The 27,922-nt window shown below is 36.0% G+C and overlaps 3 protein-coding genes across 3 annotated transcripts in view; all 3 read left to right on the forward strand.

Annotated features, from left to right (window-relative positions):
* Positions 1-1,610: 1,610 nt before the first annotated feature.
* Positions 1,611-2,111, forward strand: LOC134841809 (melanoma-associated antigen B18-like). Its single transcript, XM_063857846.1, has one exon. It carries the CDS (start codon positions 1,611-1,613, stop codon positions 2,109-2,111), a length of 501 nt encoding a protein of 166 aa, XP_063713916.1.
* A 1,818-nt stretch (positions 2,112-3,929) lies between these two features.
* LOC134841810 (melanoma-associated antigen B2-like) lies at positions 3,930-4,262 on the forward strand. The gene has a single exon (XM_063857847.1). The coding sequence runs from the start codon at positions 3,930-3,932 to the stop codon at positions 4,260-4,262; it is 333 nt and encodes a 110-aa protein (XP_063713917.1).
* A 3,488-nt stretch (positions 4,263-7,750) lies between these two features.
* The window catches only part of LOC134841811 (uncharacterized), a gene marked incomplete in the record, with an annotated part of 93,148 nt that continues 72,976 nt past the window's right edge, over positions 7,751-27,922 (forward strand). The window contains 6 exon segments of the mRNA XM_063857848.1: positions 7,751-7,937; positions 12,450-12,625; positions 12,963-13,094; positions 14,146-14,346; positions 15,478-15,609; positions 16,012-16,219. Of these exon segments, the coding sequence (XP_063713918.1) occupies positions 7,892-7,937; positions 12,450-12,625; positions 12,963-13,094; positions 14,146-14,346; positions 15,478-15,609; positions 16,012-16,219 (895 nt within the window).

Here is a 27,922-nt window from a genome sequence, read left to right on the forward strand (position 1 = left end):
AGTGTGTTTACTTGAATTTTGGTTTCCTAATTGAGATCTATGTTTCTTGTTTTTTAGTAGCGTAGCAAGCTGTAATGTGAAAAGCTTTAAATTTATTAAAATAATTTCTTTCATAATTGCTCGAAGGAAAGTGAGGAAAACTTAACTATTTGGGGTATTTTTTTTCAAACCAGTTTCTACTTTTAATGCCAGAAATTTCTGAACCATCTGAAATATATCGATTCCTTGAGCTCAATTTTGAAAATCTATTTTGTTTGTGATTATTTGTCATGAATCAATGGTGGTTTAAAATTGGGACTGCTTTGGCCAATTTAGGATTTAACTTGTGCCCAATATCATTTTTTCACAAGCGCTTTGGGAATGCAACGAATTCATTCAGCTCAGACATTTTTCTGAATTGCGTAAAAGTATGCTTCTTGTTGATCCAAACAATGTGTTACTAAATATAAACAAGACTGCTCGTATCAGGGCAAAGTCCTGAATGTTCCAACCGTCTTTTAAGTTCTATGAAGCAGGGTTCGCTTTAAAAAAATTATGAATTTTTTGATTAAAAAAGAAAAAAAATACCGAGTTTTTTTTAATCCTCCACCGACATGCCATATAAACTACAAAGAGATAGATTTTGCGTCTGGTAACGTAGAAGTTATGACAAATAGCATGTTTCAACCAATTTGAAACGATTTCTATGAAAAATTAAATATTCGCTTACGCGTTAATATCGCGAAATATATCGCGCGTTAATTGTGCCAAATTGGCAATCTTTAAACCCTCATAAATTTATCAAAAAAGATCACAGGTAAAATATCTTATCAAATTTGAGCTTAGGACAACAATACCTTTCGGCTGATATAAAAAAAAGTTCATCAATAATTCTTAGTCAAAAGTCGAACTTTGTCTGAAGGAAAAATCTCCCCGAGCACAAATGTTCCGTTATTTTCGTTACGAAAGTCGGAACAAATATATCACTTTGCATTTAACACTTGGTGTGGGAGAAGATTTTCTAGAAGAAGAAAAACGTTTAAATTTTTCATTATTTCGTTGTCTATTAACATCGATTTTTTTAAAATCTTATTTTACGTCAAACAGCTTAAAAGACATTCGATCAACCTTACAAACAATATTGGGTGCAAGTTGTTTTTTTTGTAATTTTGTTGTTACTATACTTTTGGCTGTTTTCTGTTTTGAATGGATGACATTTCAATCTTATTAGTGAGAGTAGCTTTTCTGCCTACTATAGTCTCTTAGAGAAGCAGCAAATGATCTCAATTAAAAGCTTAAGATCATGACAATAAATCTTATTTTGACCTTTGCGATAAACAAGGGGATTGCCTTTGCGTGCTTGACTTTTTCCCATAAATATCTTTGTTCACAGGACTCATCTGGATAAAAGCAACGCACTCATCTCTGTTACTACTCCAACAGACTTATTTGTATTATGCTAGTGTTTTAAATATTCTCCTAGTTGAATTTTTAATTACATGTTGGTTGTAATTTTACAAACTCGGTTTGTTAAAATTTCTTTTTTTTTAAATTTTCGCTTGTTTTTTTTTTAGCTTAAAACGTTTCGGAATATACTGAATCGGAAACTTATGAACGATGTCACGACAAAAATGCAACAGGAGTTCGACTACACAGTCGTGGAGTTTGCGAAAGATAAATTTCTGATCAGAAACGATTACCCAGCAGAAGTTTCGAACAGTGCCGAAAACATTTTTCAATTCGACGAAGAAAACTCAAGTGAACTTGGGCTTCTATGGATTATTGTATGCTGTCTGATTATGGACGGGGAATCGGTTTCTTTATCCTCGTTGCTAACTGGGCTGCAATTTTTTGGTATTTATGAAAACCAGGAACATGAAATTTATGGAAATATTAAGAATCTAATCACTAAGAAGTTCGTCAAAGAGGCTTATTTGAGGATAGAAAAAGAGGACAATAACATCACTGCAGACGAAAGGTCAAATATAGATCCATATTTAAATGCCAAAGTTTTTGTTGGCAATCGAAGTCTAGCAATGGTTGATAAAAAGAAAGTACTGGATTACGTGAGTCAAGTTTATGGAAACAAACCAGAAGATTGGGTCGAACAATTCGACGAGTTTGGGGGATAAGTGATTCTAGACTGAACAGAAAAAAAACTGAACTTGTTTAGTGTTAGTGTGTTTACTTGAATTTTGGTTTCCTAATTGAGATCTATGTTTCTTGTTTTTTAGTAGCGTAGCAAGCTGTAATGTGAAAAGCTTTAAATTTATTAAAATAATTTCTTTCATAATTGCTCGAAGGAAAGTGAGGAAAACTTAACTATTTGGGGTATTTTTTTTCAAACCAGTTTCTACTTTTAATGCCAGAAATTTCTGAACCATCTGAAATATATCGATTCCTTGAGCTCAATTTTGAAAATCTATTTTGTTTGTGATTATTTGTCATGAATCAATGGTGGTTTAAAATTGGGACTGCTTTGGCCAATTTAGGATTTAACTTGTGCCCAATATCATTTTTTCACAAGCGCTTTGGGAATGCAACGAATTCATTCAGCTCAGACATTTTTCTGAATTGCGTAAAAGTATGCTTCTTGTTGATCCAAACAATGTGTTACTAAATATAAACAAGACTGCTCGTATCAGGGCAAAGTCCTGAATGTTCCAACCGTCTTTTAAGTTCTATGAAGCAGGGTTCGCTTTAAAAAAATTATGAATTTTTTGATTAAAAAAGAAAAAAAATACCGAGTTTTTTTTAATCCTCCACCGACATGCCATATAAACTACAAAGAGATAGATTTTGCGTCTGGTAACGTAGAAGTTATGACAAATAGCATGTTTCAACCAATTTGAAACGATTTCTATGAAAAATTAAATATTCGCTTACGCGTTAATATCGCGAAATATATCGCGCGTTAATTGTGCCAAATTGGCAATCTTTAAACCCTCATAAATTTATCAAAAAAGATCACAGGTAAAATATCTTATCAAATTTGAGCTTAGGACAACAATACCTTTCGGCTGATATAAAAAAAAGTTCATCAATAATTCTTAGTCAAAAGTCGAACTTTGTCTGAAGGAAAAATCTCCCCGAGCACAAATGTTCCGTTATTTTCGTTACGAAAGTCGGAACAAATATATCACTTTGCATTTAACACTTGGTGTGGGAGAAGATTTTCTAGAAGAAGAAAAACGTTTAAATTTTTCATTATTTCGTTGTCTATTAACATCGATTTTTTTAAAATCTTATTTTACGTCAAACAGCTTAAAAGACATTCGATCAACCTTACAAACAATATTGGGTGCAAGTTGTTTTTTTTGTAATTTTGTTGTTACTATACTTTTGGCTGTTTTCTGTTTTGAATGGATGACATTTCAATCTTATTAGTGAGAGTAGCTTTTCTGCCTACTATAGTCTCTTAGAGAAGCAGCAAATGATCTCAATTAAAAGCTTAAGATCATGACAATAAATCTTATTTTGACCTTTGCGATAAACAAGGGGATTGCCTTTGCGTGCTTGACTTTTTCCCATAAATATCTTTGTTCACAGGACTCATCTGGATAAAAGCAACGCACTCATCTCTGTTACTACTCCAACAGACTTATTTGTATTATGCTAGTGTTTTAAATATTCTCCTAGTTGAATTTTTAATTACATGTTGGTTGTAATTTTACAAACTCGGTTTGTTAAAATTTCTTTTTTAAATTTTCGTTTGTTTTTTTTTTAGCTTAAAACGTTTCGGAATATACTGAATCGGAAACTTATGAACGATGTCACGACAAAAATGCAACAGGAGTTCGACTACACAGTCGTGGAGTTTGCGAAAGATAAATTTCTGATCAGAAACGATTACCCAGCAGAAGTTTCGAACAGTGGCGAAAACATTTTTCAATTCGACGAAGAAAACTCAAGTGAACTTGGGCTTCTATGGATTATTGTATGCTGTTATTATGGACGGGGAATCGGTTTCTTTATCCTCGTTGCTAACTGGGCTGCAATTTTTTGGTATTTATGAAAACCAGGAACATGAAATTTATGGAAATATTAAGAATCTAATCACTAAGAAGTTCGTCAAAGAGGCTTATTTGAGGATAGAAAAAGAGGACAATAACATCACTGCAGACGAAAGGTCAAATGTAGATCCATATTTAAATGCCAAAGTTTTTCTTGGCAATCGAAGTCTAGCAATGGTTGATAAAAAGAAAGTACTGGATTACGTGAGTCAAGTTTATGGAAACAAACCAGAAGATTGGGTCGAACAATTCGACGAGTTTGGGGGATAAGTGATTCTAGACTGAACAGAAAAAAAACTGAACTTGTTTAGTGTTAGTGTGTTTACTTGAATTTTGGTTTCCTAATTGAGATCTATGTTTCTTGTTTTTTAGTAGCGTAGCAAGCTGTAATGTGAAAAGCTTTAAATTTATTAAAATAATTTCTTTCATAATTGCTCGAAGGAAAGTGAGGAAAACTTAACTATTTGGGGTATTTTTTTTCAAACCAGTTTCTACTTTTAATGCCAGAAATTTCTGAACCATCTGAAATATATCGATTCCTTGAGCTCAATTTTGAAAATCTATTTTGTTTGTGATTATTTGTCATGAATCAATGGTGGTTTAAAATTGGGACTGCTTTGGCCAATTTAGGATTTAACTTGTGCCCAATATCATTTTTTCACAAGCGCTTTGGGAATGTAACGAATTCATTCAGCCCAGACATTTTTCTGAATTGCGTAAAAGTATGCTTCTTGTTGATCCAAACAATGTGTTACTAAATATAAACAAGACTGCTCGTATCAGGGCAAAGTCCTGAATGTTCCAACCGTCTTTTAAGTTCTATGAAGCAGGGTTCGCTTTAAAAAAATTATGAATTTTTTGATTAAAAAAGAAAAAAAAATACCGAGTTTTTTTAATCCTCCACCGACATGCCATATAAACTACAAAGAGATAGATTTTGCGTCTGGTAACGTAGAAGTTATGACAAATAGCATGTTTCAACCAATTTGAAACGATTTCTATGAAAAATTAAATATTCGCTTACGCGTTAATATCGCGAAATATATCGCGCGTTAATTGTGCCAAATTGGCAATCTTTAAACCCTCATAAATTTATCAAAAAAGATCACAGGTAAAATATCTTATCAAATTTGAGCTTAAGGACAACAATACCTTTCGGCTGATATAAAAAAAAGTTCATCAATAGTTCTTAGTCAAAAGTCGAACTTTGTCTGAAGGAAAAATCTCCCCGAGCACAAATGTTCCGTTATTTTCGTTACGAAAGTCGGAACAAATATATCACTTTGCATTTAACACTTGGTGTTGGAGAAGATTTTCTAGAAGAAGAAAAACGTTTAAATTTTTCATTATTTCGTTGTCTATTAACATCGATTTTTAAAAATCTTATTTTACGTCAAACAGCTTAAAAGACATTCGATCAACCTTACAAACAATATTGGGTGAAAGTTGATTTTTTTTTTAATTTTGTTGTTACTATACTTTTGGCTGTTTTCTGTTTTGAATGGATGACATTTCAATCTTATTAGTGAGAGTAGGTTTTCTGCCTACTATAGTCTCTTAGAAAAGCAGCAAATGATCTCAATTAAAAGCTTAAGATCATGACAATAATTCTTATTTTGACCTTTGCGATAAACAAGGGGATTGCCTTTGCGTGCTTGACTTTTTCCCATAAATATCTTTGTTCACAGGACTCATCTGGATAAAAGCAACGCACTCATCTCTGTTACTACTCCAACAGACTTGTTTGTATTATGCTAGTGTTTTAAATATTCTTACTAGTTGAATTTTTAATTACAATATTGGGTGAAAGTTGATTTTTTTTTTAATTTTGTTGTTACTATACTTTTGGCTGTTTTCTGTTTTGAATGGATGACATTTCAATCTTATTAGTGAGAGTAGGTTTTCTGCCTACTATAGTCTCTTAGAAAAGCAGCAAATGATCTCAATTAAAAGCTTAAGATCATGACAATAATTCTTATTTTGACCTTTGCGATAAACAAGGGGATTGCCTTTGCGTGCTTGACTTTTTCCCATAAATATCTTTGTTCACAGGACTCATCTGGATAAAAGCAACGCACTCATCTCTGTTACTACTCCAACAGACTTATTTGTATTATGCTAGTGTTTTAAATATTCTTACTAGTTGAATTTTTAATTACATGTTGGTTGTAATTTTACAAACTCGGTTTATTAAAATTTCTTTTTTTTTTAAATTTTCGTTTGTTTTTTTTAGCTTAAAACGTTTCGGAATATACTGTGTCGGCTTAGTGGCCTCATATTTCGTCGTTAGTTCAGCAAAAAAAAAGTATCTGTATGCGTGTGTAATTTGAGGTAAGGGCAACTTGAAAGGTTATTTTTCTTTCAGAAATTCGGAAATTTCAAAAAAAAATAGTGTCATGCATTTTGATCGATTAGTTCTATGTATCTTATTCGAAGTTTTTTTTCGACTTTTCAGCTTTCTTGTATTGTTTCGCAAGTGATGCGAAGCTCCGCTAGTCCTCTCTCGCTCTCTCTTCGTTAATTTAAGTTCTAAAGCAAGCTTGGGAATGTTCTTAGATGAATGCAGAAATGATGTATCTTGGAAGCCATCAAAAAAAGTTCCGGAAGTGCGCTTCTTTTCGAAGTTTTTTCTTCGAGACAGATTTCATGTTCTTTAATTTTCTTTCTCAACCGCACTAAGAGTCTTTGTATGATCCGAAATCAATTCAAAACGGGTAGACTGAGCATATTATTTGAAATGTGAAGATTCGTGACTTCAGTTTTTGTCTCCTCAATTTCCGAATTTTTCATCCTATTTAAAATATTTTCTAATTTTACTGTATACTAATTCACCTGTCGTCTCTATGTCCAAGTCCTTATTGTATTCGAACGCGGGAAAAAATCGGCTAAAGTTGCACTTTTGTAAATATATCGCTATTTTCTAAATACTCAAATGGTGAAGAGCACCTGAAAAATTAAAATTTTTTGGTTTATTTCCCCAATCTATATCTCGTTTAGGTTGTTCTGCCTGGAAACCCTGCAGTTTTTTTAACAAAAAAATGAATGCGCCCTCAGGGTGGCCATAATGGGAAAAAGCCAGTATGCTCCGGATTAGTGATTCACTTTCCTACCAGTCCTTTTATTTGAAGATGAATTAGATAATTATTTACGCGCAGAGCAAAATGGGTGAAAAGTTCCTCGTAAATAATTTGAAAATTTTGCTCTTGATGAAGGTCAATAACTGTCGGATTTTTCAGCTTCTACGGTTAAGTTGGTTCAGGACGTGGGTTAGAGTCAGTTTATGTGCTTTTTTTTCTACAGAGACTCAAGTTCAAGTCGGGTTTTTACCGAGACTCAAGCCGTCCAAAACTTCATATGGTAATATAGTTTCAAAGTGGGCCTTTGTAAAGGTTAAAACAAAACTGATTTCTCAGATCGCGTAGACTTAAAACCTCGCTTAAATCGTCCTGGGAAAGTTTTTTTTCCTCTAGCTCAAAAATCTTTAGAAATGCGTGTGCTGATAGTTGCGTCATCTCAGAAAATTTATTTGCGTCGTCTCTGCATCGCAAAGTGATTCGAGGCTGCGATTTATGATTTATTCACGGACTTAAAATTTATTTTACACTAAAAGAATCCGCTTGAATACAGGTGTTACGGAGACATCTTTATGTTCCTGTTGCTAGGCTACTAAGTTGTCCAAATACGAACCGTCTTGTACACTCGTGAATGAATATTTGATTAAGGAGAGAGAAAATATCTGCTGGTTTTCTCCAACAAAATTCACAACTTAAACTTGGCACTATTATACCCCATGCGCACCTGTGAATTTTTAATCGCTAGAGCTTCTTTTTATCCGTTATTGTCGTTTCGTATCTCAAATTATATCTTGAAATGTTTTAACATTGCTTTGTGGTACAAATATGGCTGTGGAGTTGTTTATATTTGCTCTGATTGCTACAAATATTCGTTAGTTAAATTTAATTATCTTGATTTGGTTAATTTATCCGAAAATAGCTCAAAACGAGATAGAAACTTTGCAACCGAGAATTGCTTCAATAAAGGGTTGGACCTAAAGTGTTTGAAAGATATATAATACACATTTTTTTAGACGTAGTAAGTTGGTTTTATGAACTCACTTGAAAACTTTGTGCACCGCCACCATATTAAAACTAGAGTTTTGATCTCCAACCCAAAAATTGCAATCGTTCGCCACGCTTCGCAACAAGCGCCGTTTCTTTTAAGAAAATTGCAATTTTTTTGAGGGATTTCTTTTGCGTCGAAAAAATGCAACCGTCTGATAAGGACCTTGACATAAGCAAAAATGGAAAAACCAATGAGCAAAATTGGTTTTCACCTTTCATTGTTTTGAACTATGACTACAGTGCTGATTTAAATTGGCCAAACAAAATGCATTGCACTAGAAATTTAAAACGTAATTTTCTCAAATTGGGTTGACTTTAGGTAAAAAATGATCAATATAAAACTTGCTGAGAATTTAAGCAACATTATAATGGTGCAATTTGTTTTGTGAAATCTGGCCCAATGATCCATTTTTGGGGTAAAATTTTAGGTCCGATTTTCGCAAAACAATTTGTAATATTATAATTCTGCTAAAACTCTTGTCTTCATCATTTTTACCTAGAGTCAACCCAGTTTGAGAAAAAAAACGCGTTATAAATTTCTGGTTTAATGCGTTTTGTGGATAATTTCAATCAGCCCTGTATAGTCTGAATGGTATGAATTGTTAGAGTTTAAAAAAACATAGGAAAAAAACTTAGGAAACAGGAGTATACAAAATATGCTCAAAGCTAGAAAACATTTCAACCGAAAAATGATTCAAGCAGGAGCAGGACTTTACAAAACCTATTTTACACCTTCGTTTTCAACATAAAAAATGGTTTCTGAACTGCTTCAACAATTGAGAGCGGCCATTTTTTTTTATAAAGTTGCTGGTTAAGCTAATAGCCTGAATTATAGCATAAGGCCCGATATGATCAATTGAGCAGTCAGGACCTTCAAACGCAGATCTAGTGTTTCGTCGATGGGGGATTTTCGAAAGTTTTTCAAACACTTTTTCGACCATTTTGTAAGTTGATCAAACTGCTTTTCTGAGCTCTCACGAAACACTAAAATACCCCATTTTGCAGAAACAATTCTGCGCCTAAAAATGACCAACAAATTTGAAAAAAAATAGCTTTTTTCGGCACTCTTTCTCCTCTCAATTTCACATAAGCATTCAGACTAGCAAGCTCGAAATTACCAGATCGAAATGAAAACTCTTTTCAGGTCATTTAATATAGGTTAAATAAAGAAGTCGAAAGAGTCATTTGGTAACTTGATGAATGATAAGTTCGAATTCCTTAGCTTCTAAGCTTCTTGGTCACACTTAGAAGCAAGGACTACGCCTGTGACAGAAAAACCCTCTGCCTATTATTGTCTGTATATATTTCGTCGGCTGAGTTGCCACATTACGGGCTTTTCTTGTGCTGCAAGCAGTTTTCTTGTAATTGAAAGTATTTTTGTTTCATTCTTGTTGTGTGTAGACTTAGTAGCCCTTGACTTTGCTTAACTTACTGCTCAGTTTGTGTGCTCAAAAGCTTTATTTGGCTCGAAAGCTTTGTTTTGTTTTGCTCAAAAGCTTTCTTTGGTCTATATGGTTTTGGCTTAGTTATTGTTTTTAACCTAACTTTGCACCGCCTGAAAAGCAAAAGTTTTTTTTGCGTTTCTGAAAGTATATATGAAGTTCGCGTTGTGAAGGAATGGTCGAAGCATTACAATAAAAATCAGTGGAAACAAGAGTATAATTTGAGCGACAAATTGTTGATTAAGATTTTTGTATGCAAAACAAGGCATATGTTAAAGTATACAAATTTGATTTAATTGTAATTGATTATAAAACTTTTAGGCGAAACACCTGCTTGAATACGGATATTGTTGCACAATTGAAGATTTAAAAATTGGCCGAAAAATTATAAATAAGGAAAACTTTCTTGAACCCTGTTTCCCATTCCCTTTTTTCTTTTTGTTCTATCATCTTCAAGGATTTTATCTGCCAGCTGTGATAATCAGAAATTCATTCTCATCAACAAATTTTGAAACACGCAAAAAGTTGAGGTTACTAACCACATTACCAGAATGACGACAGAGATCAGAGATGTTCAGGCAATCAATTTCACTGAAAAATTATGCATTAGCACCTTAAAACTGATTCCTATGTTGGCGTTTTAAAAGATTAACACTTAAACCAGGTGTTCGGATACAAAAAATATGTGTTTTTTTTGCCTTGTTTTAACGAGTCAAGGTCTTAACTCAAACACGGCCCTCTTAATTTTCCCTTGCTTTTCTGTCTACAGCTCATTCAACATACCCCTATTTCCTCAAAAAAGTGGTTGAGCATATGCTTTTTTAGAAAGTGAGAAAAACAAAGTCGCTTTTTAATTCAGATAAAAGAAACCTCTGGCTCTCAGACTTCATTTTCAGCCAGGAAGGTTAAATTATACCCGAGGAAATAAAACATTTTGCATCAGCACTCGAAAAAGCCAATTAGGAAAAATTCGCAGAACTAGCTTTCACTGCAAATAACTCAAATGACCAAAAAGTGTTTCGGATTAAAGGGAATTGAAATTTAATGAGTTGAATGCAGCAAAGGAGTGCTTCGAACGGGTAAAATTTAAAGTACATATTCAGCGGCATGTTTATGATGAAAATATTTAGTGTTCTAAGCGAAGCATAAGCTAAGTAACACAGGTTCTGTTTTTTATTTGATCTCTTCTAGAGTAACTTGCAAATCGGATCTGTAATTGTTTAGCTTGTCTTTATGAGCTTCGTATGTTGATGAGATTTTTTTCAACTAATGAGGATATTTTGAGTTTTTTCTGCTTCAAACAGAAATTGATTGCACAGTTGAAAATATAAAAACGGGCTGAAATTTCGAATGTATTGATATTTCTTGAGCTCTTTTACTCGTTCATCGGTTTTGTCCTTTTGTCATCTCATCTTCACGCATTTCAGTTGCCAGGTTTTGAGCAATTTTGTGAAAGAGATCGACACGCAAATATAGTCCGTCAAAATTTAGGATGAACAGTCTCTCGAAATTTTCAGAAACTGCAAGTTTTGTGCCACAAGAACTAACAGCCACTACGATGGTACTCCACTAATATCTTGCGCAGTCATAAATTTCCAACACTGGAATGACTGTTCAGATGATAGGCAAAAGATTAGGGCGATTCCACTTATTCAAGTCCAAAATTTTAAAGCAAGTCTCACCTAGTATAATTTACAAACACGGTGAGGCAGTTTATGCTAAAGCATAAACTCGAAATCTCTGCTAATACTCTGCTAATATTCAAAAAATTAACCCAAAAAAATCATTACGGAAAATCTCGAAACTTTGCTTAGCTGATAAAGCATACGCCCAGCAAGTTAAATTTCAATTTAAGTCCAGTTACGATGCAAAAGTTTTGTTTCAAACGTCACGGAGTATCTTTTCTTTCTCTTCGTTTTTTTCCTGAAAACCTTTTAGAAAAAAAATAAAATTTTGCAAACAAAACTTCTGAAAAACGCTGATTGTTAAAAAAACACTGAACACACTAAGGAGCTATCAAAAACATACTCAATAATTTTAAATAAGTGCGGAAGAAAATAACTGGGAGAATTGTTTAGACTTAAGTGTTTAGACCAAACTAGCCAGAAAATTGTTCACGTGGTTAAAAGCAATCTCTTTTAGTCAACTAGAATTAAGTCTTTTGGATTTTAGCAGGATGTTTTTTCAATTTGCAATGTTAATTTTGGAGAGGTTGTGATTGTTAACATGGTCAGCTTTAAAAGAAATTTTCTACATGGAAAAATTTTCCGTAGTTTCTTCAGCTTCAGATCCATATGGACAATTTTTCTAACAAATGGATAATATTTACATTTTCTCTTGCTGCTCGTTCTCAGCTTTGTTTTGATTTAAATTTTTAAATTAATCCTCTTGAAATACAATTTGAGTCTGCATTCAAAATATTCAAAATCAGTCAAAGTGTAATAAATTCAGCAAGCTGAGAACAATTTTTTGTTCTGCTCAATTTTTTTGCTTAACAAAACTTTTTCCCTTATTAATTTCAGCGGATCGCTCATTGACATAGACACCTTTGCAATAATTTTGTTCTCTACTCAGCAGGTGTCTGCCTAAGTACCGTCGGCTTAGCTACCGTTATATAGAATTTAAAAGAATGCTTTTTAACGCTGGTAAAAATGTGTTTTAAGACACATTTCCCTCAAATTTAATTATCTTAGTCGAGACAGGGATGAAAAATTTGGTAGAGGTAGTTTTCTTTCTATTTTTTGATCAACTGAGTTTTCGGTTTGGCGGATTTCGTCTCTCTTATTCTTCGGCTAGCTTGCCATACTATATTGGTGATGTACCGCTAGTGGTTCGAAACTCTCTGTGTAAACATTTAAGAGGGTCTTAAAGAAAAGATGAAGATATGTTTACAGGAGTAGCACAGCTAAGCACTCCCACTGAAGCACCTGTTCTTGAGATCACTTACGAGGACTATGACCTGAGTTTGAACACTTTCTCTCTGGTTGAGGGACCGGGCGAGAGCGAGACTTTCGACCTGGGCGAATTCGCTGTCATGAAGTTCGAATTCCAGACCAGAGCTGACATACAGGTAATATATATATATACACACATACTTCACACCTTCTGCAACATTTGATTTGAGGAAAAATTGTGGATATGATTATTGATATTAAAATTGCGCCCGCCACCATTTGACAAAGTTGTACAATCGCGCCTTAATATACAACATACTGTATTGGCGAGCGTTCAGTGTTCACTGTATTCACAAGCAAACCAAAGTTGATTATATCATACATAAGAGATCAAATTTTTTCTGGCCACAGAAAAAGTTTATATGATCAAAATATTCATAAAAGATACTTTTGCGAAATTCCAAGGCTGTTCGTGTCATTTAGTTTTGTTATAATTTACTTTTTTTGGCTTAGGACACTTTGACGATGGAGTTCAGTGGGTTCTATAATGGATACAGTGCTCTCATTATTTGCGGGGAGCCAATGATTGAGGCGGTGTCGGATTACGAACTCACTTTTGCGACACTTGACGACATCGCTCCTCATGTAAGTATAAAAGGGAATTATTCATGCGCGTAGAACTGAGTGCGCGTGAAATATTTTTCAACCAATCAGAGTTCAGTATTTAAAAACTCGAAAAAAGGCAGCGATAAAGCCAGTCATGTTTGGTCTGATAAAGTGTTTTGATTGGCTGAGAATTTTCGGGCAGTCGGACCTTTGCGCAGCAGAATAGTCCCTTAGTAGAACACAATAGACACCAACTGCAACTATAACCAGAGTATTATAACCAGCTCTCCTTACTATACACTCACAACAAAAAGTTATGACCGCCCCCAATTACAAAACTGAAAAAAAAAATCTTTGAAAAAATGAGGAAAAAAAGCAAAATCTCTAAAAAAAACTAAAAACGCTTTGAAATGAAGGTTCTGTGATACTTGTATATGTATAGCCATACTGCACAAATATAACACAACGTTCCCATTAAACATAACAGAGAAGATGTATTTTCCAATTATTTATTCGATTTGTTTTTTTTTAGAAAAACAGAATTTTTTCAAAATATTTAATTGCTTTCAGATTTTTGTTTCTACTCTGGTTTTGTCTTTTTCTGAGATATTTTTAATTTCTCGTAAACTGTTTTCTTCTGCAGAAGGTAGTATGGTAACTTCAAGTTCTCGAGATCGTTGCTTCGTTTTTACGGTGCGCATGTTCATTTGTGAGACGGATCCTTAACGTAAAGAAAGAGTTAAAAATAGTAGCTATCACTAAAATGGAATGTATATTTATGTTGTTGTTTTTGCATTAGCCAATCAGAAACTCTGTTGATTTTATTTATTTTTTCAAAAAAACTTCTATTTTGCAATCAATTTAAAACGAAAATTCAAAACTTTTTGACCTGATTTGTAACAAGTGACCGTAAGTCAGCTTGCTTCTTTTTTCCAATTTTATCCAGGGCAGCTCCTAGAAGAGTTTTCGTTTTCGGCTCGGGATTTGTCCCTGTGTGGTTGGTATTTATACCTCGTTGGTTGTATTATAACCATCCAAAATGAATTCAATCAAAAATTCAAACTCAAAGAAACGGTGTAGTTCCTTACAGGTGGACACTATGTATTTGGACCTTGGGTCGATCGACTGGCCAGCAGGCACTGTGTTCTCCATCACTTTCAACATCTTGTTGATCAGCCACAAGGACTATGTGGAGGGGGACATCTACTGGTTCGCAGCAGCCATGCAGTACAACCATGAGGGCGCAGACTGGGTGTCAGACATCGCATTCGAACTGGGACCCTTGCCAGCGGTAACAGTAACATAGAGCCTCATTGGTTTTTATATATTTTTTGTTTTCTATGCAAAATCAGGTGCCACGAATAATCAATGGAATGGGTCGAGTGGTATATCATATTATATTCCTTTCAGTCGTGATTCGAACGACATTGAGACGAAAAAAGCTGGTTAGAAAATAAGCACTTTTAATCAAAAATTTATTTTAATTTAGTGCTATCTAGGCAAAAGAAATTTCCAAAATATCCTAAAAATTTTGTGAAAAAAATTTTTTTTAGGACAAATGATGTCGATCTTGCCTAATTCGTTAACTTTCTACACGTTTGTATAGTTTTCTCATCACACCGATTACAAACATTGATTTCAATTTGAAAAAAGAAAGTATTTTTTTGTAGTTTTTTTTATGAATATGGTCCGAATATTCAAATATTCGGAGCAACTTGAACAGCAACCGGTTTTACTTGTTTTTGAATGGGAACAAAACGCCGTTAATTGTTGCAAAAATTTGCAATACGTATCAATTATTATCAGTTGCGCTGCAATAATTATTTGACGAGCGGGGGGCTAGGACAGTCAAATTCAGATTTTTCAGGGGCTCAGACATCAAGCTGAGGGTAACACAAGGCCTCAGTTCTAACTTTTAAACATGGAAAAAAAATAAATCTAATATGTAAAGCTAATTAATGAAATAATTTAAGTAAATTAACTCATTTTGTAAAAATTATTACAATGCATGAAACATCAGGCAAACAAAACGCATGTTAATGTTAATCAGGATCGCAACATTGCCATTAGTAATTCAAATTCTCTGAAACACAACAGACCATTTTGAGTGTAGTTTTGGGATCAATTATTTTAAAGACGCGGTCGCAGATTTTAGCTAAAAGCACTCAGCGATTTTTTGTCAAGGCTTTTTAAATCGCAAAGGTTTTGCCCCCGTAAAAACCTAATAGAAGCACAATGCTGTTAACAGAGTGCTTAGAGAGGCTACGCGACATGCTGATGCCTTTTCGGTATTCTCCCAAACCGACCTAAATTGTAAGCGTACACTTTCATAAGATGTATGTTAATAACTATCTGGTCTGAAAATTAAATGATGATTACATATGAGTCTGTATCATATGATAAAAACTGGAGACTGTTCCAGATGAGTCCGTCGGCTGCTATGTCAATTGTGGAGGACAGTGAGATGAGTCTTCTGTTCCACTCGGGAGGAAGTGGCAGGGCACAGGTCAAGGTCATCGACCCATTCTTCGAAGTGCAGAATTTCCACTTCAAGGTGAAGCTGAACAAAAGTCAAGCAAACCTGCCGTGGTTTTAAACTCTCTATTGAACTCCATTTCAGCCTTAATTATGACAGATTTTTTTTTCGAAGTATCTTTTTTGGATTTTGAATTATTACAAAAAAAAATCGAAAAAAATTGGTGTCGTAAACCATTGCACCTACCTTCCAACTTCGTGAATCCAAATCACAAAGGAAATTCCGATCAATATTGAGAGGGTTTTCTGACATACCAAGTTTTTGACTCAGTAAACACACCTAATTATTAAGCTTTTCTTCGTGTTACATTTTTGGTGGTTAAAAAAACTTCAGTAAACATAAGTTGCTGAATAAATTAGATTTAGTTAGGTTTTAATAAAAAAAAACTAATTTCAATTGAATTGCTCGTTCGCTGATTAGGTTAGGGTCGATGAGTCACACCCCCAGTACAACCAGATCTGTCTGTGTGGTCTGTCTGTGATCCAAGCCTCCCCGTCGTTCCTCGGCTGCACCGCCGACGCCTCCCTGCCCCCAGCGGCTGTCCTGATGGACCCTTCTTTCAACGACACCCAGTGCAAAAAGCAGATTAGTCTCGAGTTCGGAGACCTCAAGAAGATCGGAATCACTTGTGAGTCTTGTTTTCTGTTGCTGCTATTCACTAATTCCTTGACTAAAAGAAGACTCAAACTTTATTTAATAGCAAATTGTCCTTGACATCTTATTTGGCGAACGAATTGAAAGAAAGAGTTTTTGGTGGTTTAAAAAGGTGGATTCTACGCCTTTAACTCACATTGGCCAGTTATTTTACTATGCTAATCAATTTTGGGTCTAATTTTAGTATCTAGAAGAAAAATTTCGCAATTTTTATACTTTAACCCACCAGCAAAGCCAAAATTATGTAGGACGATATCTGCCAATCATTTTATGTTGCGCTCACTTCACGAGAGAGATAGAACTTCAAGCTACGTTAATTTTTTCATCGCACTTTTGGACACCTTCGAGTATTGTATCATACTAAAACACTTTTTAGACATAAAGTCGATTTTCAAAAAGGATATTTCGAAACAAATTGTCAAAAACCAGTTAATACCTTCTAGTTGTAAATAGAATTACAATATGTTAATTTGCACAATTTTCCCGGTTGTGAGGGGTTGAGAAAACTTGGCAGTGTTCTTATACGCTTTTTTTAGAACAAACTAAAATTTCAATAATGAGTTTCACGATGAATTTTTTCAAGGTTGGCAAGAAGTTCAGCTTAAAAATAGCTCTTGAACTGCGATGCGCGCATACAAACTGTTTGACTTTGTCGATCGCGTCAATGCTAATTCCGCGACAGAAAAATCATAGTTTAGACAGGGTTTCATCAGCGAACCATTCTTCGAACTGCAGTACTGAGTGAAAAAAGTCTAACAAAGCTGCCATTAATTTTAGCTCTCTAACTTTCAGTCGGGAACATTTCTTTCAGTTAAAAAGTTGTTGGTTCAATCGCTGTTGTTGTTAGTCGCTGCAATTTTGTGAAACCATCAGAAATAAAAAAAATTATAAGCAAACCGAACGATTCATTTAGTGTAGTGTTGCGCCTTCGAAACAGAGTTACCTTCCCTTCTCTGGAGAAGAAAGGACCTTGTTTCGGACTGTAGCTTGTGTGCTTCTTCTCTGGGGGCTTGCAGATCAAGCAGGAGTTTTGCTTTAACGACAATAATTTTTGTTCCGAACTTTTCTTTTTTTTCTGTTTCTTGTCCATGTAAAATCAGCTACTGCAAATTACCACGTGATGGGTTGGGTTAGTTGATACATCATAAAAATGTCTTTTTAATTGTGATTCGAACGATCGTAAAAAAATTTAAAACTAAAGCGGCCGAGTAACCTTGGTTTTATATATACATTTTTATTATATGACAAAAAAGTCGACAAAAATGTTAAAAGTGTTTTTTAATGATTTTTTGTTTTTCTGTTTGTGACTCATTTTGATAATCAAAACAACTAACGTTAGTTATTAATAAAGAGTTAAGATGTACCACTGGTAACTATTGTATCTAACTAAAGTTAAAAGAGAATAAAAGTATTGGTTGAATTAAAACTGACTGTAGTCTAAAAAGAGCAACTTGTGAACCGAAGTCCACTGGACTTCGTAGAGTTAACATTGACTGGTACGTAATTAGATAATAGAGGTCAAGGTTATAACATACTAAAAATACTGAATCACAACATTCCCCACTGCACAAAAAATTAATATCTGCCCGCTCAACGATGTAGCCAATATCACACATATACTCCATCTCCCCGCGCTCCACCAGGGCCAAAGAAGAAACAAAACGTAACCACATTTAGCACCAATGGATTTTTACAGAGAGTACAAATTACAATGGAGGTGATTATATGGTAATATATACAGGCTACTTACAGGTTTACACAGATATCAACACTGAATGTACAAAATGATATGTACAATTGGGGTTATGTAGCATTTGTACAATTAAAGCAAACTAACTAACTCACTAACTAGGTAATAAAAAAAAGTTTTGGGTTATCCAATGGATAAAAGCCAAATCAAATACGTAACATGTCATGTTACCATAGTTTAAAAGTTTTCAGAGTTTGTGACCGTAGTGTTGTATCTAGTATGGAAATTATCTGCCTCTCTTCTTACATCGGTATCGATACCCGAGGATATGTCACTGCCGTCGTCATCCTGAGTATTACTGGTAACTTCTACCAATGGTGGCGATACCCATGCGGTCCTTGTCGCCTGAGAGGAAGGTGTTGAGAGTTGGTCTTGTGTGGTTTCAGCAACCAAAATCGTATGACGTGGGATCTCATCACTCATCAATGGGTGTAAGATAATCCGAGGGGGACGTCGTACAGTATGATAAATTTTGTTTTGGACTCTTTGCACCGGAAAACGTAATAAGCGGTTCGTCATCGGAGTCTACTGCACTAATTGTCTCCGTTCCGAGCGTCACTTGGTCGATAAACCGTCTATCACCATAGAATTTCGGGGGGTGGGGGGGCTGGATTTCTTCTTGCACGAAGTTTTGCGGGTATTGGGGTCTTTGGTGTCTCCACTTTCTTCTCCGGAGAGCTATCCACTCGAATTGGGTCGTCACTTGTGCCCGTTGGTAAAGTGACCGTTGTCTGCGTTTTTGTCTGGCTTTTTACGGTACTCCTTGGTTGATCTAAATCACTATGAAGGTTAACAGTCGGTGTATTACATACAGTTTCCGCTTCCGTACCCAAGTAGTCGTCAATGACTTTATCCCAAAGGTCTAACTCTAACGACGAATCTAGGTTATTAAAGTCGAATTTTGAACCTTTCGAGCTCGTGATGAATGTTCTCCTCTTTTTGCCAGAATTTCCACCCGTTGGTGTGTAACTCATCGAAGGGCCTCCTATATTTGAGTCTCGTCTCTTGGAAGGGGAGTTTCTTTTTCGCTTGCCCGCTAAATCATTACTATTATTTTGCGAATTCGGTCTTGCCGAGAATGTCTTAGAAGCTGCCGGTTGGGTTTTGTTAAAATCTAAGTCAGATTTTCTTATCACATGTCCGTTATCTAATGTGACCGTATGTTTCGTGTCTGACAAAGGTTTACTCCCCAGTGGTTTAAAATAAGGTTCTCCTTCCCTCCTGTTAACTGTTTTCCTAAACCAGTTACCTCCTTGGCTGAAAAGATTTGACAGTGGGGCTCGCTGGAGATTTCTATCTACTTTGTCAGCAGGGTCGCTCTCATACCCTCTTTCATCAATTGCCCTGACTTCCAGATAGCCATGTTCGAACGCGTCATCAGCCCCCCAGTCTTGTGCTCTGTCCTTCGTTAAGATTGATTTCCCATTTATCTAAACTAATTGCGTGAGAGACCAAAGATTTTCAGAACGTATTGGGAGATCTATTAAAATGTTTTGAGAAAGGAGAGCATCCAATGGATGATTGTTTCGTCGAGCGTATGTTCCAAATAATTTTATCAATAGCCGTATTTAAAGATGGTTTTGGATCGTTGAACGACATTGCCAGAAGCTTAGCTTTGACAGTGTAAATGAGTCTTTCTACTACTCCATTGGATCTATGATCACCAACCGTACATAGAATTTAATTAATGTTGTTCTTCTCACAGAAGTTTCTAAAATCAAACGAAGTAAAACATGACCCATGGTCAGCTCTAATGGACTTTGGAAATCCGTGAAGATAGCAGTAATCTGTCATGAATGTTAAAATTGAAGAAGTCGAGGTGTTGTTTACTACCTTCGCAGACGGAAACTTTGAAAAGCGATCAATGCACAACAAAAGGTATTTTGCGTTACCCCAACTCTTGTCCAATGGGCCAGCAAAGTCTAAATCTACTTCTTCGATTGGTTCGGTCAGAATCGGTATTTTCTCAGTCTTGTTCGTCCCTAGTAACACTTTTAGGTTCTTACCGGCCATTATACACTGAGTGCAATTCTTTCCATGATGGTATATCTCTCTGTATAGGTGTGGCCACCAGATGTTTTCTGCCAGGGCTTTCATCCCGAACTGCCCTGGATGAGTCTCGTGAAGGAGTGACAGGAATGGTGATCGTAATGCAGCCGGTACTATCAGTTTGTTATCGTTGAATAACAGTCCTTCTTTCACGTGGATTTCCCTCTGGAAGTTCTTTAAGTAGGCTCCGAATTTGTCCAATGGTTTGCCTTCCTGTACCGCCTTCTTTACCTCCTTGAGGATTTTATCTTCGTCCGTCATGAGTTTAATCAGCTTATTCGAGCAATGATCTGAAAGTGATAACGGGTTGTCAGGCAATCTGAGATCTCCCTTGTACTTGGCCAATAATTTCTTGTGTAGGTCTGACATTATGTCGTTATTAAAATTCAAGAAGATTCCTTTCTTTTCTGCCCTGAGGGAAATTTTTAACAAGTTGACCGATGTAATAAATTCTTGTAACTGTTTTTTTTATCTGAATTTAATGACTGATTGATTAATAATACTGATTGGGCAAGAAAGAATAAAAAAGTTTTGTCTGATAAGTAAAAATAATTGAAATCAAATTTTGATAAATTTAATGGAACAAAACCGCTTGTGCAAGACTCTGAACGCGAGTGATTGGAATTACAAATTCTGATAGTGTCGTGTACGTAATTCAGATTTTTCGAGAAGAACGACCGTTGGATGCTTTGCGATAAATCTTTCTTTCCACCCATTGGATTATTACAATCCAAGTTACTAATCGTATTTACATCCAATGGATTATACACTTCGTTCTTTTTACAATTATTTTTTTTACAATCGTTATTTACAGAGAGGTTTTCTACAATCTTTTGTACTGTAGCCACTACAAATTCGCTATCGTAGTGTGATGTAGGGAGTGCTTTTCCTGAAGGTAGTCTCGACAATAAATCTGTAAATCCCATTTCTTTTCCCGGAATGTGCTTGATCTTGAAATTAAATGGTAACAGTCGATTTACCCAACGAGTTAATCTGCTATGCATAGTTTTGTTGCTCTGATTTGCATTTAATGCTGATAATCATGCCTTATGGTCCGTCACAATTTCAAATTCAGCACCATACAAGTAATGTTTAAAATGTTCTGTAGCCCAGACTACTCCCAACAATTCAAGTTCGTTTGTCGAATATTTACTATCGTGGTTGTTTAAAAATCGGGAGGCGAATGCTATTGTTACCTAATTTTCTCCATCCCATTGTTCTAAGGTAGCTCCTAAGCCGTTATGAGAAGCGTCTGTCTTTAGTCTTGACATCCTTTTTGTGTCGAAATGGTTGTTCTCTGTTATCTTCACTATCTGTTGTTTTAGTTCTTCAAATGCTTTAGTACGTTCGTCATTCCATTGGTAGACTGATTTCTGCACGAGAAGTGGTCGTAGGGGGGAACTTAGAGCAGACAAATTTGGGACGAATTTCATATACTGATTGATCGACCCAAAGAAAGACCTAAGTTCAGATATATTTTTGGGTTTTGGTAGGTTTTTAATCGAATCTGACTTTCCCACCAATGGTTTCACGCCCGATTTCGATATCTTGAAACCTAGCCACTCTATTTCTTATTGGAAGAATGCACATTTCTCCAATTTTATCGCCATATTCTTGTTGTCCAAAATGTTTAAAATGTTTGTTAGTATCGCTTTGTGTTCATTTAATGAACCTTTCGAAGCTATTAAAATGTCGTCGATATAACAATTGGTAAAAGGAATGTCTTTCAATAAGGAATCCATCACCCTCTGGAATTCGTTTGGCATATCGCCCAATCCGTAAAATCCAGTTAAAAACCTATAGGTTCCAGTGGTTTCGCCCCCCACGATACTAAAATTACACTATTTGCTTGTGTCTGTGCATAATTGTAGTTGGCTGTACGCGTTCTTTAGATCTAGACTACTAAACCAAACTTCCCCTGACTCTTTGCTTGACAGTTGGAGTGCAATATTATCGATCAGTTCATGTATGTTTGGCATCTGGTACTTTCATGTATGTTTCGAATCTAATGCCAACTTGATGCTACCGTCTTTTTTTCTCGTAATCACAATTGGACTTATAAAACAATCTTCATCGCATTTGTTTAACTTTATGATATGCCCCTCTTTTTCCATTCTATTTAGTTCCGTTTTTACGTTATTGAGTAGATGTAGGGGAACTCTTCTACCTTTGGTTTGGATAGGTTTGAATGGGGAATGGAAATGAGTAACTTTTCTGTCCAATGGTATTTTTCCCACTCTGTTAAATAGCCCTTTGTACCTATGATACAGATTAAGGGTCGTGTCTGAATAGTTATTTAACTTGCACAACTCTGGGCGTGATATGTTGTTGACGGGTAGTAGAGGCTGTCGTTGGGCTATCTCTATTCCAATTCTCGGGAGATTGTCGTTACCCAGGATGTTCCTCTCATGTTCAGAAGTGATAAAAAATGGGGTTTCGTCCGCGATCCACCCATTGGATTGTAATCTCACTACCACTTTCCCGATGATGTTGATTGTGTCGTTAGTGAATCCGCAAAATAGTTCCCTCGTTTTCTTCTCAACTGGCTGAATCTTCAACTGTGGATTTCTCAACTTCAATTCGTGAAGTACATTTTGTTTCAGGAAGCTCACTGGGCTTGCCGAATCCACTAGAATGTTCAAGTTGACTATTGCATTGTCTCCCAAACCGATGTTGACAAGTTTCTTGGTTTCAAAACCATTGGTATCGTAGATTGTTCTAATGTTGAGAACGGAATAGTCATCGTTATCACTTATCCCCTCTTCGGTCCAAGCGTTAATCACTCCGTAAAAATTTTCTTCGCTTCTCACCTGAAGGTCTTCTGGGGAATATAAACAATTCTGACTATTTACAGCTTCATCTACAATTTTTACAGCGGGTTTTCTTCCTTTCGATTTACAAAGTCTTCCGAAATGTCCTTTATATTTACAAATATTACACACAATTTCTTTCGCCGGACACACATTCAGATGACCCTTGGTAAACGCATTCCCGCATTTCATACAAGTATTTGATATTTCTATGTTCAAGCTTGGTTCCTTTTTTACGTTGTTGAAGTTTTTATACCCTCTCCCACTATTTCCTGTCGTGTTGAAAGATCTAGTCATAATGGTTAGTTTGAGGTGGTTATAGTAGCCTTTTTCGTCAATTATTGCTTGGTTTAGTGCATCCAATGGATTGAGAGTTTCCGAAAGTAATCTACGTTGTAAGTCGCAGTTTTTCATGTTAAAAATAAATACGTCTCTGATCCACTCCTGTTCTGCATTAATTCCAATTTCACATGATCTTGCCAAATCTGCTAACGCGCCCCAAAATTGTTCATAGTATTTTCTATCCTTTTGTTTCCTGCTCAATAGTTTGTATCGTTCAAATGTTATGTTGGTTGGTTTGATAAAAGCCAATTCTAGCATTTCGTAAAATTCCTTGAATGAGATTCCTAGGACTTTTACCCTTGGATGTTTCTGGGCGAAAACTCTTTTGCCTTCCGCTTCTAAGGCCAAGTATAGGATTGACCTTACTTTTTTTATCGGCCTCATATCTCCTCATTCCTCCGAATTTCCGTTTTTCTTCTGCTATTCTTTTCTCTTCAGCGTGTTCGTAGACTCGCATTGTTTCTTTGTTCCTGGCCTCCCTGGCTTTCCTCTGTTGGTCAGTTTCTGACTCCTGGGCACCTTCTAGGATCGGTAACGTCGTCTCCCCTTCCATTGGTTCTTTGAGGTTATCTATGTCTAAATTTTCCTTCGCGATAATAGCCAAATGGAATTGTCCTATCCAATTGTTCCATTGAGTGGGAGGTTCTACCGTGTGGTTCGGCCAAAAGGCGGGTATTCCCCTCAGGTTCGAATCAGTTGTTGACTGCGCCATAATAAAGAGTTAAGATGTACCACTGGTAACTATTGTATCTAACTAAAGTTAAAAGAGAATAAAAGTATTGGTTGAATTAAAACTGACTGTAGTCTAAAAAGAGCAACTTGTGAACCGAAGTCCACTGGACTTCGCAGAGTTAATATTGACTGGTACGTAATTAGATAATAGAGGTCAAGGTTATAACATACTAAAAATACTGAATCACAACAGTTCTACCTAATAATCTTATAAAAAGTAGTAAAATGTACTCATGCCAAATTTGATTGTTTGCGGTATGATTTTTTAATAAGTTCTTTTGATTAGATAAAAATTGCACAAGTTACGCGGTCTAATTCAGAAATTGCAAATAACAAATAAAAATTAAATTCTTCTAGTTTCCATGGTAGATTTTAATTCTCAGACTTTTCAGCGGAGTCAAAAACTCCCATTTTTATCCATTTTGGGCTAACTTTATAAAAAAAAATCTATCATAAAATGTTTTCAAAATTAAAGAAAATTATCGATATATTTTTTTTAAATTTCAAAGTTGAAGTTATTTCAAAACTTTAGTTCGCTATGTTCTCTGTTTCCTTGCTTTATTTGACGCTTTTTTTGGCTATGCTTCTTTTCAAATGATACGGGACTGACGGAAGTTTTTATTGGTATCAGTTTTTGATATCCGTGTTCTGATATCTGTTTTTGTTCCAACTTGTGAAGAAAATGACGGATTATTTGTACTCGGGTGGTTTTTTCTGCAGACAAACTTCGCAGCGCAAATTTAAAAAAATATTTCACCTGTGATCACTTTTTGTGAAAATATGGGGGTATAAAGAGTGCCATTTTGGCCAATTTTGGATAATTAACGCTTGATATATTTAGTGCTATTTCCGCGTAACTGTAATTTTTTCCGTTTTGAAATCGTTCCAAACTGAATTGAGGCATGCTAATTAACATCTTTGGTACTTTGCTTATTGCGAAACATAATTCTTTGCACTTCTCAACATATCGCGTGCGGGGGGGTATAACATAGCGCAATTTAAATTTTTTTTAAGCATGCACTACTACATTGATTTTAAAAGGCAGTTGGAGATAATTGTGGTTTCTCTTGAAATCGGGTTTAATGGTTTCTTCCTAATAAATATTGGACGTCTTTTAGTCGCGCGAGGCTCTGTTTTGCTTTTGTATTAGGCATGAGACATTTTCTGCAAGTTTTCTCAGTTCCAAGAAAAATCGTATAAAATTTTGGCTTTTTTGTACTTTGTTAGGGATATAAAAACAAGTAAACCAAGATGTCATTTAATGCAACAGCGGGAAAATTTTTTGGTACCATTCGTTAAATATACATTTGGTGTCATTCGTTAAATGGACAATTGATATACATTAATAGAATTTTCACCGATTCATCACCTTCTGTGCTTACAGGGCTCTACGCTCCAGCTCAAGTACTGTTCTTCATTTTGTTTCCCGGTTTGAGGTGCTCGAATTGTGTTTTGACTTTGAAAGTCGAATAAGTGCAGTTTTGCGACTGAAATTCCGCGGTCGAGGAGCAATTTTAAGTCGAGCACAAAGTCAAAACAAATCCGATTCTGGTCGAAAAAGTCGAAACATAGGTCGAGAAAGCCGAAACATAGGCCGAGAAAGTCGAAACATACCAGATTTTGGTCGAGAAAGTCGAAACATAGGTCGAGAAATCAAAACAAAAGGCCAGCATAGACGAAGCACAGGTCGAGTGCAGTCGAAACAGGTCGAGCACAGTCGAAACATAACTCGAGCACAGTCGAAATATAGGTCAAGAAAGTCGAAACATACCCGATTTTGGTCGAGAAAGTTGAAACATAGGTCGAGAAAGTCAAAACATACCCGGTTGTGGCCGAGAAAGTCTAAACAAAAGTCGAGAAAGTCAAAACATACCCGTTTTTGGTCGAAAAAGTTGAAATATAGGTCGAGAAACCAAAACATAGGTCCAGCACAGTCGAAACACAGGTCGAGCGCAACCGAAATAGGTCGATCAAAGTCGAAAGATAACTCGAGCACAGTCAAAACATAGGTCGAAAAAGTCGAAACATACCCGATTTTTGTCGAGAAAATTGAAACATAGGTCGAGAAAGTCAAAATATAGGTCGACAAAGTCAAAACATACCCGATGTTGGTCGAGAAAATCAAAACATAAGTCAATACGGTCAAAACATAAGTCGAGCACTGTGGAAACAAAGGTCGAGCACAGTCGAAACATAGGTCGAAACATAGGTCGAGCACAGTCGAAACATAGGTCGAGCACTGTCGAAACATAGTTCGAGCACAGTCGAAACAGTTCGGGCACAGTCGAAACATAAGTCGAGCACAGTCGAAACATATAGTTTTTAGTCGATAAAGTCAAAACGTGAAAGTCTATGCGGGGTCGAACAAACATATTTTTTAAAATTGCCGGTCGAGAAAGTCGAAACATATCTATGCAGGGTCGAACAAACAAAATTTTAAAAAAATATCGGTCGAGAAAGTCGAAACGTACCGAATTTCGGTCGAGAAAGTCGAAACCTGAACTGGATCAAACAAAGTCGAACTATTTTTTGTTACGTTGAGAAAGTCGAATAAGTGCAGTTTTGCGACTGAAATTCCGCGGTCGAGGAGCAATTTTAAGTCGAGCACAAAGTCAAAACAAATCCGATTCTGGTCGAAAAAGTCGAAACATAGGTCGAGAAAGCCGAAACATAGGCCGAGAAAGTCGAAACATACCAGATTTTGGTCGAGAAAGTCGAAACATAGGTCGAGAAATCAAAACAAAAGGCCAGCATAGACGAAGCACAGGTCGAGTGCAGTCGAAACAGGTCGAGCACAGTCGAAACATAACTCGAGCACAGTCGAAATATAGGTCAAGAAAGTCGAAACATACCCGATTTTGGTCGAGAAAGTTGAAACATAGGTCGAGAAAGTCAAAACATACCCGGTTGTGGCCGAGAAAGTCTAAACAAAAGTCGAGAAAGTCAAAACATACCCGTTTTTGGTCGAAAAAGTTGAAATATAGGTCGAGAAACCAAAACATAGGTCCAGCACAGTCGAAACACAGGTCGAGCGCAACCGAAATAGGTCGATCAAAGTCGAAAGATAACTCGAGCACAGTCAAAACATAGGTCGAAAAAGTCGAAACATACCCGATTTTTGTCGAGAAAATTGAAACATAGGTCGAGAAAGTCAAAATATAGGTCGACAAAGTCAAAACATACCCGATGTTGGTCGAGAAAATCAAAACATAAGTCAATACGGTCAAAACATAAGTCGAGCACTGTGGAAACAAAGGTCGAGCACAGTCGAAACATAGGTCGAAACATAGGTCGAGCACAGTCGAAACATAGGTCGAGCACTGTCGAAACATAGTTCGAGCACAGTCGAAACAGTTCGGGCACAGTCGAAACATAAGTCGAGCACAGTCGAAACATATAGTTTTTAGTCGATAAAGTCAAAACGTGAAAGTCTATGCGGGGTCGAACAAACATATTTTTTAAAATTGCCGGTCGAGAAAGTCGAAACATATCTATGCAGGGTCGAACAAACAAAATTTTAAAAAAATATCGGTCGAGAAAGTCGAAACGTACCGAATTTCGGTCGAGAAAGTCGAAACCTGAACTGGATCAAACAAAGTCGAACTATTTTTTGTTACGTTGAGAAAGTCGAATAAGTGCAGTTTTGCGACTGAAATTCCGCGGTCGAGGAGCAATTTTAAGTCGAGCACAAAGTCAAAACAAATCCGATTCTGGTCGAAAAAGTCGAAACATAGGTCGAGAAAGCCGAAACATAGGCCGAGAAAGTCGAAACATACCAGATTTGGTCGAGAAAGTCGAAACATAGGTCGAGAAATCAAAACAAAAGGCCAGCATAGACGAAGCACAGGTCGAGTGCAGTCGAAACAGGTCGAGCACAGTCGAAACATAACTCGAGCACAGTCGAAATATAGGTCAAGAAAGTCGAAACATACCCGATTTTGGTCGAGAAAGTTGAAACATAGGTCGAGAAAGTCAAAACATACCCGGTTGTGGG

Source organism: Symsagittifera roscoffensis, chromosome 3, assembly GCF_963678635.1.
Source record: "Symsagittifera roscoffensis chromosome 3, txSymRosc1.1, whole genome shotgun sequence".
Taxonomy (NCBI): Eukaryota; Metazoa; Xenacoelomorpha; order Acoela; family Convolutidae; genus Symsagittifera; species Symsagittifera roscoffensis.